Source organism: Brassica oleracea, chromosome C1 (genome assembly GCF_000695525.1).
Source record: "Brassica oleracea var. oleracea cultivar TO1000 chromosome C1, BOL, whole genome shotgun sequence".
Classification (NCBI taxonomy): domain Eukaryota; kingdom Viridiplantae; phylum Streptophyta; class Magnoliopsida; order Brassicales; family Brassicaceae; genus Brassica; species Brassica oleracea.
Genome location: NC_027748.1, coordinates 35,580,813 through 35,598,009, shown reverse-complemented (window position 1 = coordinate 35,598,009; position 17,197 = coordinate 35,580,813). Strand labels below are relative to the sequence as shown.

Below are 17,197 nucleotides of genomic sequence, written 5' to 3'. Positions count from 1 at the left end.
ACATCTACAAACTTCTTCAAACACAGAGACATGTAGAAGAAGAGATAGACCTCTCCTCAACTCATATCTCGCATTATCCTTCTCTGTTTCCTCTACTTCCATTGGAACTTTGGCCTCTAGAGTCAGACGAAGAACACTAAAAAGATACATATTTTGTGTTTCTTCTTATGAGTAGTCCGCTTGAGTATTGCCTTTTCATCATTCTTTTCTCCACCATCTGCATCTTAGGACTTCTCTACTCTTTGTTTTCCACTTATTCTCTTTGGTCTATTGATAATATTCAGATTTCTTAACCTAGCTAGAAGAAGTTAGAGTTAGAAAGTTACACTATTAGTGTTACAACTATTGATAATATTCAGATTTCTGCAGCCTTTATTAGTGTTAATTAGAAAGTTACAACTATGTGAGAACCACCGTAGAAAACTGTAGAGCAAGCTTCTTTCCTTGGTAATATTGTAAGAGACATTTGGTGGAATATAAAGAGTGGCGGCCACATAGTTGAAGGGGGCTTGGAGCTAGGTCTCAACAGACTTGGAAGGATACCTTTACTGGTGGTGTTAGTAAGAAAGTATGTCCTCTATCTTGGCTACCCATTGTCTTCTCTCGTCAATATAAGTGAGATTCCTCCAAATCTACTGCAAGTAAAGTACAATAGGTTTACACCAAGCTTACTATATATAGAGCTCAATGGCATAGAGAACTCAATGGTCCCAATTTCGTATTTGTAAATTGTAAGGTCGAAAAGATTGTCTCATTATTCCTTCTGGGGTCATACTACATATTTTCAGTGATACACCATATGTTGTGGTTACACTGCTGCTCTACCAGATAAACAAATAATTAACTGAGGAAACTTGTATGGCCACAACGTTGATGTTTGTCCTAAATGTAGCATGGACTTTCTCAGGAAACAGAAATCGTCACTAATGTTCTTGGGGGACTTTCTCAGGAAACAGCATGGACTTGTATGGCCACAACGTTAATGTTAGTTCGTGGGGGAAACGGTTAATATATAGATGCGCCAAAAAACTTTTTAGATACTAATGTTCTTGAAAAATATCACTCCATGTAAACGGTTCATGGTTTCTAATAACACATATTTAGATAGAGTTACCTTACGTCTGGCTTTGAAACTCTTCCATCTCTTCCCAATTCGTAGAACCTGGACTGTACACACATTAAAAAGCTTTAATTACCAAAAAAATTTGTACCCAGGAGAAAAAGAGTAGGATGTGAAGAACCTCTTACTGATTTCAGAAACATTCATTAATTTAGCATCTTGTTTGACACCTTCAGATTCAGCATTTTTATTATAACCTACAATGTGGAGAAGTTTCTTCTCTAAGCCTCAGAAAGCCATTCCTGAATCTCAGCCAGTGTATCCAATATTTATTATCTGCATGCACGGAAGCAGGAAAAACCTAACTGGAGATACACGTAACAATTGTTTTGTTGCACAGGTAGTCACGCTATTGCCGAAACCTAAATACCAACCTGCCCTCTTCCTTGCTCCATGATTGCTTTCTGAAAAGTATGCTCACTATCTCCTGTTTCAATCACGCTATCCACTGTCTACACGCAAGAAAGGATCATCATGGACCCAACACTAATACCAAATGTATAGATTTAAACTGAGAAAAGCAGAGGTTGAAGTCCTTGCCTTTCATCTGCTTGTTGACCAGTAGCTACCATTGTCAAGAAGTAGAACAACACCCAAAAATATCAAATAGTATATATCCGAAATCATTACTTGGAATAGTTGAGTCGTTAGACAGATTCCCTATTCAAAACCTTGAAAACACACACCTCTCTAAAACTTCTCTGTATTCTGCTGAATGTTACGTCTCGGAGTCTGCAGTGAACAATTTTGAAAGATTAGGATAACTTTCTTAGATGGTTTTTTTTATTTAGAGAATTTGTAGAACTACTTAAAACTTACTTGGAAACAAGAGATTATAAAAACATCACTTGGTTGCCTAAATTCCCTCGGATGGCTTTCTTATCCAAGTAGAGCAGTTGTTGCCAAAGAGTCTTGACGAATTAATGATCAACTTTTTGTAGCCAAAGAGACTTATAAAAACACAATCAGTTCGTAGGTACCAGCTCTGGAGCTCCCTTTTCTTACTCGGTTCCAGTCTCCATTACCATTGTTATATTTCGATTCTCTGTTCTTGAAGCTCTAGCAGCTAAAAACGTTGCTTCTTCTTTCTTAACGTTTTTTAAAATACATAAAATTACAACATGAAAAACAGAGCTTAAAACCATACCAATATAACAGAGAATTACTTAATGTGTATCTCAGCAACATATTTGCAACAATACGAATATATTTGCAACATATTCTATAATATTACTTCACACTCTATCTTATGAAAATTTTTATTGAGAGATGATTACAAATGATTCAAAGTCACGGTTCGGTTCCATTGCTACGCCCGGATTTTTTCCTATAATATTATTTCATTGAATTAAACTTGCGTATTTTAACAAATTTGTATGAGAGAATGATGAAATAAATATTTCCTATAATATTATCTCAGATAGCTCGGATAATTTCAAAATTTTGGATAAAACATATTCATGTAGTTCAGTCTTATCAAGAAATTATGATAGTAGAATATTTTGGATAAAGAGTAGATAAACCGTATTTTGAATATATAGTTAGGTTTATAAATAGTATATTTAGAATATTTTTTTAAAAAAAATAACATTTTAGGAATATAAAATATAGTTTGGATTGTTCGATTCTCAGTTTGGTTCTGATTTGGTTTCACCTTTTGTGTTCTAAAAATATAAAAATCGTTCAAATATTTGTTGACTTGGCTTTGGTTTCATTTTTTTGTTTGGTTTCATTTCTTTTGCTCGGTATCAATTCAGTTTTGATTATTGATTTATATGCTAAGGCTTAAATGTTTTTGTACAGTATGTTTTGTAGTGGATAAATAACTAATTTAAAATTATTTTAATTATAATTTTATAAATAAAATACTAAATCAGTTCTCATATTAAAATCGTTACAAATATTTACTTATATATTCCTATTGTATTTGATAAATAACTTTTTAAAATTATTCTGTTATAGATTTTATAAATAAAATATTAAAATTAGAGCTATTAAGATTAGTTAATAGTAGTTTCTGCATGTTTGTTAATCACAAATGATAATAGTATATTTTTTTTGCAAATATGTATTGATAAATAATCATTATAGATATGAGTAAATATAAAACGGTTTATATTTAAGTGTAATATTCTAAAATGTGTGATGCATGAATTTTCAACATCGTAAAATTTCATTATTGTTACATTTGATAAAATTAAAAATTATGGTTGATTTCTAAAACTGATAGTATCTTTTTAAGATAGTGATCATAGGATTGATCTTTGTTTTGGGAATATGAACATATTTTTTTTTCAAAATCTAATCATATACCAGAATACCAGAACAATAATATATATTGAAATTTTTTAAAGTACACACCAAGGAGCAACTGGTTCATTTCCCAGCTCACTTAACTCCTTCATTCATGTGATGGTTTTGGCTTAAGCACCTTTTTAAAATGTATTTCACTTGACCGAATGAATGAAACCAAAAGCTTTATAACCCCATTCAGAATCATAAGATACCATATATGAGCACTCAAAAAGACCAACTGCATTCTGCATCGTTTGATAAGTAAAGGCCAAAAGACCATAACCTAGAGCAGACCTTAAAGCGACAACTCCAATAACTTCCATACCTAGAGAATCCCTATACATCACCCACCCCATAACTATATTTTTACCAGCAACTACAATACATATATGTTCCGTTCAAAAACAACAATCCATAACCATAACTGACCTCATATGATTCCTTTAGAGAACCCAGAATCATATTGAATCATTAAAACGCCATTCCTTTAGAGAACCCAGAATCATCACCTTGTATGATTCGTTTAGAGAACCCAGAATCATCACCATTTGTGTATAACCAGAGTACGATCATGATACATCATAACATCTCCATCATTCTTTCCCAAAAATAGCCAGATCCAAACGCTAAAGCTCATGGATTTTGATCTTGTGTCAAAGAAACCCAACCTTCATGACTTCTAGCAATTAAACGTGTACCTTTCTTGTTCCTGTAGTGAACTCTGAATGTTTCAGTAACATACTTTCAGTAGCCCTGCTACTATCATGGCCAAAACATAATACAATATATAAAACTTTGAAAGCAATCTGAACCTAGAAAATGAAGAACATGAACTTTCACCCCCAACTTGAAAAATACCTAATAACATCTTATTCAAATAAACTATGAATAGCAACGTAAAAGGTACCTTAAAGGCTTAAACCATGAACTGGAAAAACAAAGTTCATCATATCTGATGACGGAGGAAGAAGCACAAAGTTCATCCATGCAATAACTATTTTAGAAATTGATGATACAATATGTTAGGCCAAGTCTGAATAAAATATGTTTGATTAGAGGAAAAAGCACAAACTTTTGCAGATAGTTGCGACCTCCGGCTTGGCCGTTTCTGGCAAAGACAGAGTGTGAAGACCTCTGTTTAAAAATTGTGCAAGTGGTGGCGGAGGAGAGATTCCGAAAACCGTATACAGACCTTTGAGAATAACCAAATCCTGCGAAGATCAAATCCCCAATTTCTTAATAATGAGACAATAAAAAAGAGTCAAAATGTAAAACCAAGGTTTGAAAATCCAATCAAAACCTTTCTGGATCCAAATATCAAACTATGAAAACTTCCTTGATGGTTATATGGCAGAACTTTAATAATACATGAATCCATAGTAAGATGACCTGAAAATCGAAATCAAGTAGCCTCTTGATCGCTTTCATCATCTTTCTTAGATATTGCAGTTCCACAAAGAGAAGACCTTTATATCCATTGAATGGTGTTTTTTTAATCTGTATCACTCATTCCTTTAGAAACAGCAGTTTTTGATTCTTGATGTTATTTTCTTTGATCGATTTATAGAAAGAAGACAAATCTGGAGCCCGACGTTAAGAATTGGAGAAGTTAGAAACACATAGAAGGGAAGAAGAAGAGACATGCTAGGGCGACAAAGCTGGAGTGATGTGGCATCATACTGATCTTTAATTGGCTGATTTTTACTGCTGACATGGAGGATCTCTCTGATCAGCTTATTGACTATTGTGATATTATATTTATTTGAAAATTTATGCTTTATTTTCGTATTATGCAACACGTGTTTTATTTGGTTGATTAAAAAAATGTAAGGAAATGATAGGCTGTTAAGCTATTCGTCAAATTCACATATTTTTTTCCGGCAATCGACATATATTACTTTTTTTCTGGAACTAAAGCAATCTCCAGCCATAACACCAAATATAGTATAAAAATTACATCAAATTTGGTGTTTTGGTGTCATATTTTTTTGTCATCTCTAACTATAACACCAAATATTACACCAAAAGTAATATTATATATTATTGATGTTTTTTAGTTTTAATAATTTTATTTTTATTTATAATTTATAAATAATTATTTATCACACTTAGATATTATATTTGTTAAAATTTTGTAATTTTACGTTTATATAATTTATTTATATTTATATTTTCGGTTTAACAATATTACACTTTTATGTATTTAATGTATATATATATATATATATATTAAAAATTACAAACTATTATTTATGAAAAGTACATAACAAAATAACATATTTATTTTATGTTTTGAGTTTTTATTTCAAATTTAATATGCATTTTAATCTTATCCAGCCTATGTTATTAATTTTTATATTTTATAAAATACTGATTAGAAATTTATAGTATTAAAAATAAAGTATAAAGTTCTATGATATTTTATTTTTAATAATATAAAATATTACCATTTTAGTGATTTATTACTTAAAAATAAAATAAAAATATTTAATTTGTAAAACTAATTAAAAATACAAATAATAAAATATATTTATGTTTAGTTACAAATTTGAACTAATTAAAAAATAATAATTGAGCTATATTATTAAATGTAAACAATAAAATATGTATATTAAATATTTAGTGTGATGAATAGTATTACATCAAATTCACTTTACACCAAATTTGGTAAGATGGTGTAATTTTTAGTGTCCGATGAACTTACACCAAATTTGGTGTTTTGGTGCCGTCCATTGGAGTCGGTCTAACAGACTAACACACAAAAGCGACATATAGGTAACCATTTTCTTTACCACGCTGTGATTCTGCTATGAAATTTCCCGAGATTATGATTTCAGTTTATGTCTATTGGGCTTAGTTAGTAAAGCCCGATAGGGTTTATGGTTAAACCGTCATACGGAATGTATATATATATCTTTTGTACAAGTTTAAGATAAATAAGAAAGCATATCAAGTTTATTTTACATGGTATCAGAGCACAAAATCCTGAAACCCTAATTTTTTTGCTTTCTCTGTTTTCTTTTCTATCTTTTTCTTTCTCTTCAAGTTAGAGCTTCTTTTCTGCTCGAACTTGCTTTCTGATCAAAAGTCTTATACTCGCCATCATGAGTAAAGACGGAGCTGTAACAAAATATGCTGGTGATTCCGGCGTGGTTACACCATATTCGTTGTACCCTAATGATAATCCGGGGGCAATGATAACTTCTGTTTCGTTAACCGGAGACAACTATAATGAGTGGTCTTCTGAGATGTTGAACGCTCTTAGCGCCAAGAAGAAAAGTGGGTTCGTCGATGGCTCGATTGTCAAACCCGACACTGCTGGAGCTGAGTTGGATTCTTGGATATCGGTGAATTCGATGGTTATTAGATGGCTGCGAACCTCGATTACTCCTCGGGTTCGATCTACAGTCTTGTTTCTTACAAGTGCATACGAGTTATGGGAAAACCTAAGGAAAAGATTTTCCGTGGGTAACAAGGTTCGTGTACATCATCTTCGATCACAACTTGCAGCTTGTCGTCAAGATGGTCAATCTGTAATTGATTATTACGGGAAGATGGCGACAATGTGGGATGAACTCTACAGATACAAACCTATTCTGGTGTGTACTTGCGGTGCTTCAGCCAAGTTCGCTAAAGAAAGAGAGGAGGAGAAATTACAACAGTTTGTCATGGGTCTCGATGAATCACGGTTCGCAAACGTGATCACTTCAATCATCGATGCAGACCCCCCTCCAGAACTGGAACAAGTGTATTCTCGAGTTATAAGAGAAGAGCAAAGACTCACTTCTGCAAAGTCACGAGAATCGACCGATGCTATTGGCTTCGCTACACGAGGTGACGTTACTGGTTCTGAACTACGCGTTGACCCCGTTGGGAGTAAAAACAGAGACCGGTTACTCTGCTCTCACTGTGGTCGCTCGGGACATGAGAAAGCTTTCTGCTGGAAACTAATAGGGTATCCTGAATGGGTCACCGAGCGCAGCGCTCGTAATGGTGGAAGAGGAAGCAGTCGCGGTGGTCGTGGAAGCTAGGGGTCAGCTACAGGTCGTGGAAAAGCTTTAGCGAATGTAGCTCATGCGACTTCGTCTCATTCCTCCGTCTTTCCAGAACTCACCACTGATCAATGGAAGGCAATCAGTTTGCTTGCTCAAGAAAAAACAGAGTATGCAACAAAAGACAAACTTTCGGGTAAGTTCTCAGGAGATATTATCATTGACACTGGCGCTTCTCACCATATGACAGGGGATCTATCTCTGCTTGTTGATCTTGTTGACACATCTCCGTGTATAGTAGGATTCGCGGATGGAAGTAAAACGTACTCTGTCTGTATGGGAGTATTGCCTATCACTGATACAGTTTCGCTTATAAACGTTCTTTACGTTCCAGATCTCAATTGTTCTTTGATCTCTGTTTCTAAACTGCTTAAGCAACTGAAGAATTGTTTTGCGATGTTTACTGACACTTTGTGTATTGTCCAGGACCGTTTCACGAGGAGCCTGATTGGAGCCGGTGAAGAACGGGATGGAGTGTATTATCTAACGGATGTAGCAACAGTTCGAGCTAACAGAGTTGGAGTAGTTTCTGATCACACTTTGTGGCATCAACGGTTGGGACATCCAGCGTTTTCTGTGTTTTCTGCTTTGCCATATTCGGATGTTTTAAAATCGCCTACCCCGGGTCCCTGTGACGTTTGTTTCCGGGCTAAGCAAACAAGAGAAGTTTTTTATGATAGTTTCAATAAAACTACAGCATGTTTTGACTTGATACATGTTGATGTCTGGGGACCATATCGTACTCCATCTACTTGTGGTGCTGTTTATTTTTTGACAATAGTCGACGATTTCTCTAGAACAGTATGGCTTCATCTTCTCTTGGAAAAATCAGAAGTACGACAAGTTATGCAAAATTTCTGCGCATATACTAAGAACCAGTTTGGTTTGACCGTCAAATCGGTTCGCAGCGACAATGGTACAGAATTCATGTGTTTGAGTTCGTTCTTTCTACAACAAGGCATCATCCATCAGACATCTTGTGTTGGAACACCACAGCAGAATGGTCGTGTGGAACGGAAACACAGACACATTCTAAATGTGGCCCGTTCGCTTCTGTTCCAAGCGAATTTACCAACTAAATTTTGGGGAGAGGCTATCTTGACTGCAGCTCACGTTATTAACCTTACACCAACAAAGGTTCTCAACGGTCTCACTCCACACGAGATTCTTTTTGGGAAGAAACCAACCTACGATCATCTGAGAGTATTTGGTTCAGCTTGTTTCACGCACCTCCGATCTCGCGACAAAGATAAGTTTGGGGCGCGTAGTCGAAATTGTGTGTTCTTAGGGTATCCTTTTGGGAAGAAAGGTTGGAAAGTGTATGATCTAGACACTGGAGACTTTTTGGTTTCACATGATGTCATATTTCGCGAAAACGAGTTTCCATACCAAAAAGAAAGAGATAACGATATTCAGAACTCATTCGATCAACTTAATGTGGCCGATGATGACTGGATTTTTCATCAAGACATTCCAGATACGAGGGACAGGGGGAGTACACACGATAATTCTGATGTCTCTCCTCCAGTTGAGCAAGTCGATGTTCCCTCTCCACCTGCACACGTTGATAATTCATCAGCGGCTCCTAGTCCTGTTTTTGTCATTAATGAGAAGGATACTTCTCCTGCTGAGACAACTATTATACTACCGTCTGGTGATTTAGTGATTCTTCCTGATGATGGGTCTCATGACGTTACGGCTGAAAATCTTACATCACCTGCTGAAGTTGTTGCTGTCTCTGGCTCTCCTCCGGTTGAAACCTTAAACCGTAGCCAACGATCAAGACAACCGCCCAAGAAACTCAATGATTATATGCTCTACAACGTCCGCTGCATTGATAATACACTTCCTGATCCCGCTCTCACCGACTCATCAGACTCGTCCTTTACGGTCTCAGGTAACACTCCTTACCTACTTGAACATTACATGTCTGATGCTGTGTTCTCCCCAGGACATCAAGCATTCTTGGCCGCAATTCTAGCAGGAGCCGAACCTAAGAGTTACAAAGAAGCATTACAGGACAAGATATGACGAGATGCTATGGTTGCTGAAGTTGATGCTTTCGAGGAAAATAAAACTTTCAGCATAGTTGATCTTCCTGAAGGCAAAGAAGCTCTTGGAAATCAATGGGTTTTTAAGTACAAATACCTAGCTGATGGCACGATAGAACGTCCTAAAGCACGGTTGGTTGTACTCGGTAATCATCAAGTAGAGGGAGAGGATTTTACAGAAACATTTGCACCGGTTGCAAAGGTCACTACCATTCGTGCACTTCTAAAAATCATTGCGGTTAATAAATGGGAAGTACATCAAATGGATGTACATAATGCGTTTTTACATGGAGATCTTGATGAAGAGGTTTATATGAAACTCCCATTGGGATTTCGTCATTCTCAGCCAAATAAAGTATGTCGTCTGCACAAGTCTTTATATGGTCTCAAACAAGCTCCACGTTGCTGGTTTGAAAAGCTAACGACAGCTTTAAAAATGTTCGGGTTCATACAATCTTACTCTGATTACTCGCTATTTATTTACACCCGTGGGCAGATTGAAATGCGAGTTCTCGTCTACGTTGACGATTTATTGATTTGTGGTAATGATACTTCTGCGTTAAGCTCTTTCAAAGAATACTTGGGAACCTGTTTCCACATGAAAGACCTCGGAAAATTGAAATATTTCCTCGGTTTGGAAGTAGCTCGCAACGATGAAGGTATTTTTTTGTCCCAGCGAAAATATGCACTGGAGATTGTTAAAGACACGGGGATGCTTGGGTCCAAACCTGTCTACTTTCCCATGGAGCAGCAACACGGTCTCGCAAAAGACAAGAGCCCTTTCTCGGTCAATCCAGTTCGCTATAGAAGCCTAGTTGGGAGACTTATTTATCTCCTCATCACGCGACCGGATCTTTCATACTCGGTGCATACTCTTTCACAATTCATGCAGGCACCACGTGAGGCTCATTGGGAAGCTACTCTACGCATTGTCCGTTTTCTTAAGTGCACTGCTGGTCAGGGGATCATGTTTCGCGCCGACACAGACTTGACTCTCACTGCGTATTGCGACTCTGACTGGAACTCGTGTCCTTTGTCAAGACGATCATTGACTGGATATGTCACGTTTCTTGGTGGTTCTCCTATATCATGGAAATCAAAAAAGCAAGACAAGGTTTCTCGTTCGTCGGCTGAAGCCGAGTATCGCGCTATGAGACACACTTTGGATGAGATATTATGGCTTATACAACTGCTCAAAGAACTTCGTTTCCCGCACACAACCCCTGTTCATCTCTTTTGCGACAATCAAGCAGCTATATACATCGCAGCAAATCTGGTATTTCATGAAAGAACAAAGCATGTAGAATCCGATTGTCATGCGGTTAGAGATGCAGTTCTTGATGGAACAATCGCAACACCTCACGTCCGCACTCATGAACAGCTGGCTGATCTTCTAACAAAGGCTTTAGGGAGACAACAATTTGAGCGTTTAGTGTCCAAGTTGAGCATTCTCAATCTTCATGCTCCAACTTGAGGGGGAGTATTGGGCTTAGTTAGTAAAGCCCGATAGGGTTTATGGTTAAACCGTCATACGGAATGTATATATATATCTTTTGTACAAGTTTAAGATAAATAAGAAAGCATATCAAGTTTATTTTACAATGTCGTTGTAGAGAACGTTTCGTCATTGACTGCATCATCGATCGAAACATGCATTTTCGTAATTCATGATATTAAACGATATCGTTTTGGGGTTTTGTTTAGGTTTCGTTACAGTGTGTTGAAGCCTTGAAGGTATGACGGAGATGGACATTGACGAGATAGAGGCTGCTACGGAGATCGATCTATACGATATATATAGGAGAGCCGTTTCTCCAATGGTTTTGCAGGAAAGCTGCTACGTCGTTCTTTGAAGAGTATGGATTCATAAGTCATCAGCTCAACTCCTACAACTTGTTCGTTCAACACGGGCTTCAGATCGTGTTTGAGTCTTTCGGTGAGTTGCTTGTGGAGCCGTCGTTTGATCCAACGCAGAACAAGGACCATGAGTGGAGATACGCGACTGTGAAGTTCGGAGAAGTCAGCACAGAGAAGCCCACTTTCGATACAGATGGCAAGGTGCTTTAGTTACTTCCATCGCATGCGTTCACTCATATTCACAGGCCCAACTTTCTACCAGCACTTAACCACATGGCAGAGGACAAAGTCAAGTTTAGGAATACTGGACCAGTACACCCGCTCACTCGCCAGCCAGTTACGGACAGAAAGAGGTTTGGTGGAATCAAGTTTGGAGAAATGGAGCGAGACTGCCTAATTGCTCACGGTGCTTCAGCTAACTTGCACGAGCGTCTCTTCAGTTTTAAGTGATTCTTCACAGATGTACATATCCAGGAACTGTGGAAACGTAGCGAATGTAATAGAGAGGGCGGCAAACAGTGGAAGAAGGATCAGAGGACCATACTGTAGGCTATGCCAATCTTCAGACTATGTGGTGATGGTGAATGTGCCTTATGGAGCTATTCAGTATGGGTATTATTCTCAACTTCGATACCATGCTCTGCTGATTGTCCCAGTCTCTTATGTTTATAAATTATAGGCTAATAATAAGTATGTATGGCGTAGAGCCATAGACCATGTCTTGTGTAGTTTGATTTGCTAGTAAGAATGGTATTTTTAAAATATGATGTCTACAATATTAATCAACAACAGCTTGCTGTTTTACTGGCAGTGGAAATGAAGAATGGAGACGAGTCACATTCTTATGGAAGGAATTAAACAAAAATTGCCAAAATATAAAGGTCTGGGAGGGGTTTATAAAATAAGACAACTTCAAAACAATCGAGCCTAGAAAAAGTGGAGAAAACAAAGACAGCCAAAGTTCTCTGACACTCATGTCTCTAGTAACGACCAATACCCCAGACCCTGACAACTCCATCAGTGTAACCACTGAACAATGTGCTTCCATCTGCACTCCAGTTCAAGCTTGTGCAGTAGTTCACCTGCATTTTTTTTACCAATTTTAGTTAATCCAACTGCAAAACATCCTCAATCTCAATAATCAAAATCAAGACATAACTAAAGAATTACATGGGAAAATGGTTCCTCTAGCTACTCCTAACCAAAATTTCAACTTTTTCATAATTAAAAGAGAGTAACTTTGGTGCAATCCCAATTATATGAACAACGACACATACCTTCTTCTGGTTACCAGTTCCGACACCACCATCACACTTCTCAGCCTCCGCCTTAAGATCAACCTTCAACTCATCAACAACACTCTTACTCTCGAGATCCCAAATCTTAATACTACTCTCAGTCGCAGCACACAGCCAGTACCTATTCGGACTGAAACAAAGCGAGTGAATAATCGATCCACCCTCAAGCGAATACAACTTCTTCCCCTCAGCCAAATCCCACAACAAGATCACACCGTCTTTCCCGCCACTCGCACACAAAGAACCATCAGGCGAAACCGCCACAGTGTTGAGATAACCAGAGTGCCCCGCGAGGGAGCTCTTCAGCTTACAGTTCTGCAAATTCCACACCTTCACGGTCTTATCCCACGACGCGGAAACAATGGTGGGGACAACCGTGTTGGGGCTAAACCTCACACAGCTAATCCAATCCTTGTGCCCATCGGCTTCGGAGATCGTGTACTTACACTCGCCGAGCGTGTTCCATAGCTTGATCGTACGGTCACGAGACGCGGACACGATCTGACGGTTGTCGACGGAGAAGGCCACCGAGAGGACGTCTTTCGTGTGTCCGACGAATCTGCGGGTGGAGACGCCGGTGGCTAGGTCCCAGAGGCGGAGCTCGCCGTCCCAGCTTCCGGAGAGGGCGAACTGGCCGTCGGAGGAGAGGACCACGTCCTCGACGAAGTGAGAGTGGCCCGTGAGTCGGCGCTGCGCGACGCCGTAGGATTTTTCGTCCTTGGTGAGTTTCCAGAGGATGATGGATTTGTCGCGGGAGGAGGTGACGATGATGTCGGAGTTGTCGATCGGCGTGGCGATGGCGGTGACCATGTCGGTGTGGGCGCGCATTGTGCCCTTGAGTACGAGTCCCTCGGCCATTGTTAGGGTTTTGGGGGGCGGGAGAGAGACTCTTTTAGGGTTTTTTTTTCTTCTTCTGATGAAATCTGAAAATGGCGTGACGGAGGAGGATGAGTGTAGTGAAGGTATTTATACTTAGGGTTCGGTGCGGTTTCAGCGAGGAGGCTATACTTAAATGGGCCGAAGTTGGATTACATGGGCCTTTCATGTTTTTTTGTTGAGCTCGTTTTTGCCATTGTTACTCAGGATTGGAGCATATGCAAATGAACTAGTTAGTCCCCCTTAAAGGCATCACCATTTTATTCTACAGTTTTAATTGTGTGTAAGACTTGATTTTCCTGGATAACTTGAGAGGCTTTTTTCGGCTATCTTCTATATCGACCAATTAATATCCTTCCCTCTGTTATGTCAAACAGTTTGCACCGTTTTTTCCATTTTATTTCCGATGCTCTTTAGATTGTTGTCAGTCCACAGATGAAGTGGTAGGCCGGTTAGTTGGATCCAGAAAGAGATTATCCATGAATAGTCCTCATCAACAATAGGTTCCCACTTCCCAACGAACCATATCTATTATATTTCGTTTATGTAAGACATGCAAAAATGAATAATATTAGCGTTTTCTTTATGAACTTTTAGAGATTTTTGTTTTTGTATTTGGAAGTTCAATAATAATATTAGTATTTAGGTGTTGATAACTCATCAAATCTTTTTCTTAGAGAAGTTCTTTGTTCCTCTGCCATAGAAACCAGAGGCCATTTGTTTATTACTTGTCAGTATAGTTTCAGTGTGTGGCTGGAGGTGTTTAGGCGTTGTCGTTCTTCCGCGAGACGTTTTACAAATTGGGCTGAACTTCTGTCTTGGATCCGATCATCATCCTCAAAAAAGGTGACTCTACTTCGCAAGCTAGAAAGTCAATCGGTGGTGTTTCACCTGTGGAAGCAGAGGAATAATGTCGTCCACAACAAAATCTGACTTCCTGCTCCAAAGGTGTTCCAGGCTATCGATAAAGAGATTGCGGAACATTATTTCTGCTAGAAGATCTCGCAAAGGATTCAGGTCCTTAATGCAAGTGTGGTTGAGATGATAGTGTAACATGTTTTTCTTATTGCTTGCTTATTGTTCCAACTTGTTTTTATTTCTTTTTGCCGGGTTGGAACAGATCTTAGATTATTATTTTGTAGAATCTTCAATCATTTATGATATTTACAGTTTAGCAAAAAAAAGTTCGTTGGGTATTAAACGAACAAACTTTTGAGGGTCAACATAATTAATAGTATAGATTGTTATCAAAAGAATTAGGTTACATGGATTCATGTTTATGGGAACACCTAAAAGATCAATTTAGTATTTGCTAATCTGTCATTAATCATGTTTATCTTTGCTATTTTCAGCTGTAAAAATACCATTAGTTTCTCATTATTATTGTTTTGTCATGTTCTGTACTGCAATTTAATAAAACTGTGTTAAACAAAAGAGTGGATTCACGTTAATTATCATTTCCCTCCCGTTCATATTTGTAAGAATCATACTCCTTTTAGAGGCACCAACCAAATGTTTGAAAACGACAACAGAGAATAAATGTGAAAGAGTGGGTTAGGTATTATTTGGATGAAAGTAGAGATGGTAATTATGGATCTGGACCGCGGGCCTGATCCGTAAAAGACTGTCGCGGGACGGTATTGAGACGAGGTTTTCTAGGCCCACAAATTTGCGGGCCTCGCGGGACGGGTCTTTGCGGGATTGAGTTTTTTGCGGGATGGGTCGAAACGGGTCATGCGGGATTACATGGATCCGCATTTTTTTTTCATTTCTTATTTTACCTGAAAAAGACGAGAAAGAGAGTGAGAAGAAAGCGATTCTTGTGACTTTTCCGCCATAAAACATAAAGAGTTCCGGTAATGATGATTCGAGCTCCGGTGATGATGATTCGAGCTCCGGCGATGACGATTCGAGTTCTGGTGGTGTTTTGATTTGTTTTTTCTTTTTATTATACACAACTATGAATTGTTTTATTACAATGTGATATTTTTGTTTAAGTTGATTGGTTTTATTTTCAGTATTGTGAAGTAGTGTTTTTTTAAATTAAATTTGATTACAATGGTGTTATTTAGGAGAAAAGTTAGTTGTATATCACGTCACTTGTATAAATTGGCAAAGTGATTTACGAATTTTTTTGCAATCCAAATAATTAAAAAGAGAGATGGATTGATGAATACATACAAAACTTGAGCCAAATTATTACAAAGACAACAACTCAATCAGATTCAAGCTTAACAAAAGCTAATGCTGATAACAAAAGAAGACTTTTAACTCAAAAACGCAAGCACAAATAGAGCTTTGTGGCATTGATTTTGATAAGGCTTCAGTGAAGCTTAATGAGCTCTTTTCAACTCTCTTACACAACTCTTCTAATTGAACATTCATGAAATAAGTTGTAGCAGGCGGTTTGATAAGAAAGCGTTCCGCGGGACGGCCCGCGAAGGCCTATATATTCTGCGGTACGGGTTTGGGCCGGCATTTTGAAGACCGCAACCCGCGCGGGACATGTCCGCGCGGGACATGCTCGCTCTGATCCGCTCGACGACTAACCTACTGCGGTACGGGACGAAACGAGATGGGTAAACTTGTTTGACATCATGACAGCTGAGAACGTTTCAATGGAAAAACAATTATTCTGAATTTCCTTATATATAGTTTATTTATAAGAATTATCTATTTATCATACACGTTTCACGTTTGTTCTGCTTTCTCAGTGCTCTGCAATGGCATCTTGAAATACTATATGTGGCTGCGAGCCTTGTGTCTTCGCAAGTATATTGATTAAATTATATAAAAGATATCTTATATATTAAAAGAGAAGTCACGGCCTTGACTCATGTACAATTTTTTTTTAAAGTTGATCAATTACTAGAAAGTCATGTTACATTTAGTTTCTAATCTTATCATTATTGTAGATCTAAATAACTCACTTTCTAGATTATAGGAACTAAATAATATGTCTACTACATTATATGAACTAAATAATTATCAACATTTTTCAAGAAAAAACGTGATCTAGAAACAACCAATTCAATAAAAACAAATATACGATAAAATTATTATGTTTTAAAAAGTGATAGACACACCTCATATATTATACTAATATATACCAATGTAGAATTGAAACAAAATATTTATATAAAAATAAATGAAAATAAACTCTCGCGCGGTTACGCGGATCGAGAACTAGTCTTATATATTAAAATAGAAGTCATGACTTCTTTCATGTGTAATTTTTTTTAATTTGGACCATCACTTAGAAATCTTATTAAATGTATTTATTAAGACTAATAATACATAGAATCAAAATACTTTAATTATAATATCTTTTTGATATCTTTTCATTTTAAATATAAATATATTTATTTTCAAATTCTAACAAATCTGTTTTAAAATTTTTTTACAAGATCTTCAATTTCGAAATTATATTTAAATATTTTCACTAATTTCGAAATTAGTTTGAAGTATTATTATACATTAATAAATTCAGTAATCGTTTATAAAATGAAAAATAAAAAATTCTGTAATATTTTATATATTATATAATCATAATTGAGTTAAATATAATAAAATTGTATTAAATTTATATATTTATATATTTTATTTTCGTAAGTATAAAATATTTATGTTCAAAAATAAAATCTAATA

At 37.1% G+C, this 17,197-nt stretch overlaps 1 protein-coding gene and 1 long non-coding RNA gene across 4 annotated transcripts; both read right to left on the bottom strand.

Moving 5' to 3' along the window:
* Positions 1 to 3,656: 3,656 nt before the first annotated feature.
* Positions 3,657 to 5,011, bottom strand: LOC106298760. Of its 3 annotated transcripts, none has more exons than XR_001261552.1 (4): positions 4,882 to 5,011; positions 4,488 to 4,626; positions 4,323 to 4,409; positions 3,657 to 4,174 (listed from the first exon to the last, which is right to left on the bottom strand). It is a non-coding gene; the product is annotated as an uncharacterized LOC106298760 (long non-coding RNA). The 3 variants fall into 3 exon arrangements; XR_001261554.1 differs by having other exon boundaries at positions 4,805 to 5,005; XR_001261551.1 differs by having other exon boundaries at positions 4,716 to 4,977.
* Positions 5,012 to 12,153: 7,142 nt separating this feature from the next.
* LOC106317602 (receptor for activated C kinase 1C) lies at positions 12,154 to 13,615 on the bottom strand. Its single transcript, XM_013755392.1, has 2 exons — positions 12,653 to 13,615; positions 12,154 to 12,457 (listed from the first exon to the last, which is right to left on the bottom strand). Exons 1-2 carry the CDS (start codon positions 13,529 to 13,531, stop codon positions 12,356 to 12,358), a joined length of 981 nt encoding a protein of 326 aa, XP_013610846.1. The 5' UTR covers positions 13,532 to 13,615; the 3' UTR covers positions 12,154 to 12,355.
* Positions 13,616 to 17,197: the final 3,582 nt, after the last annotated feature.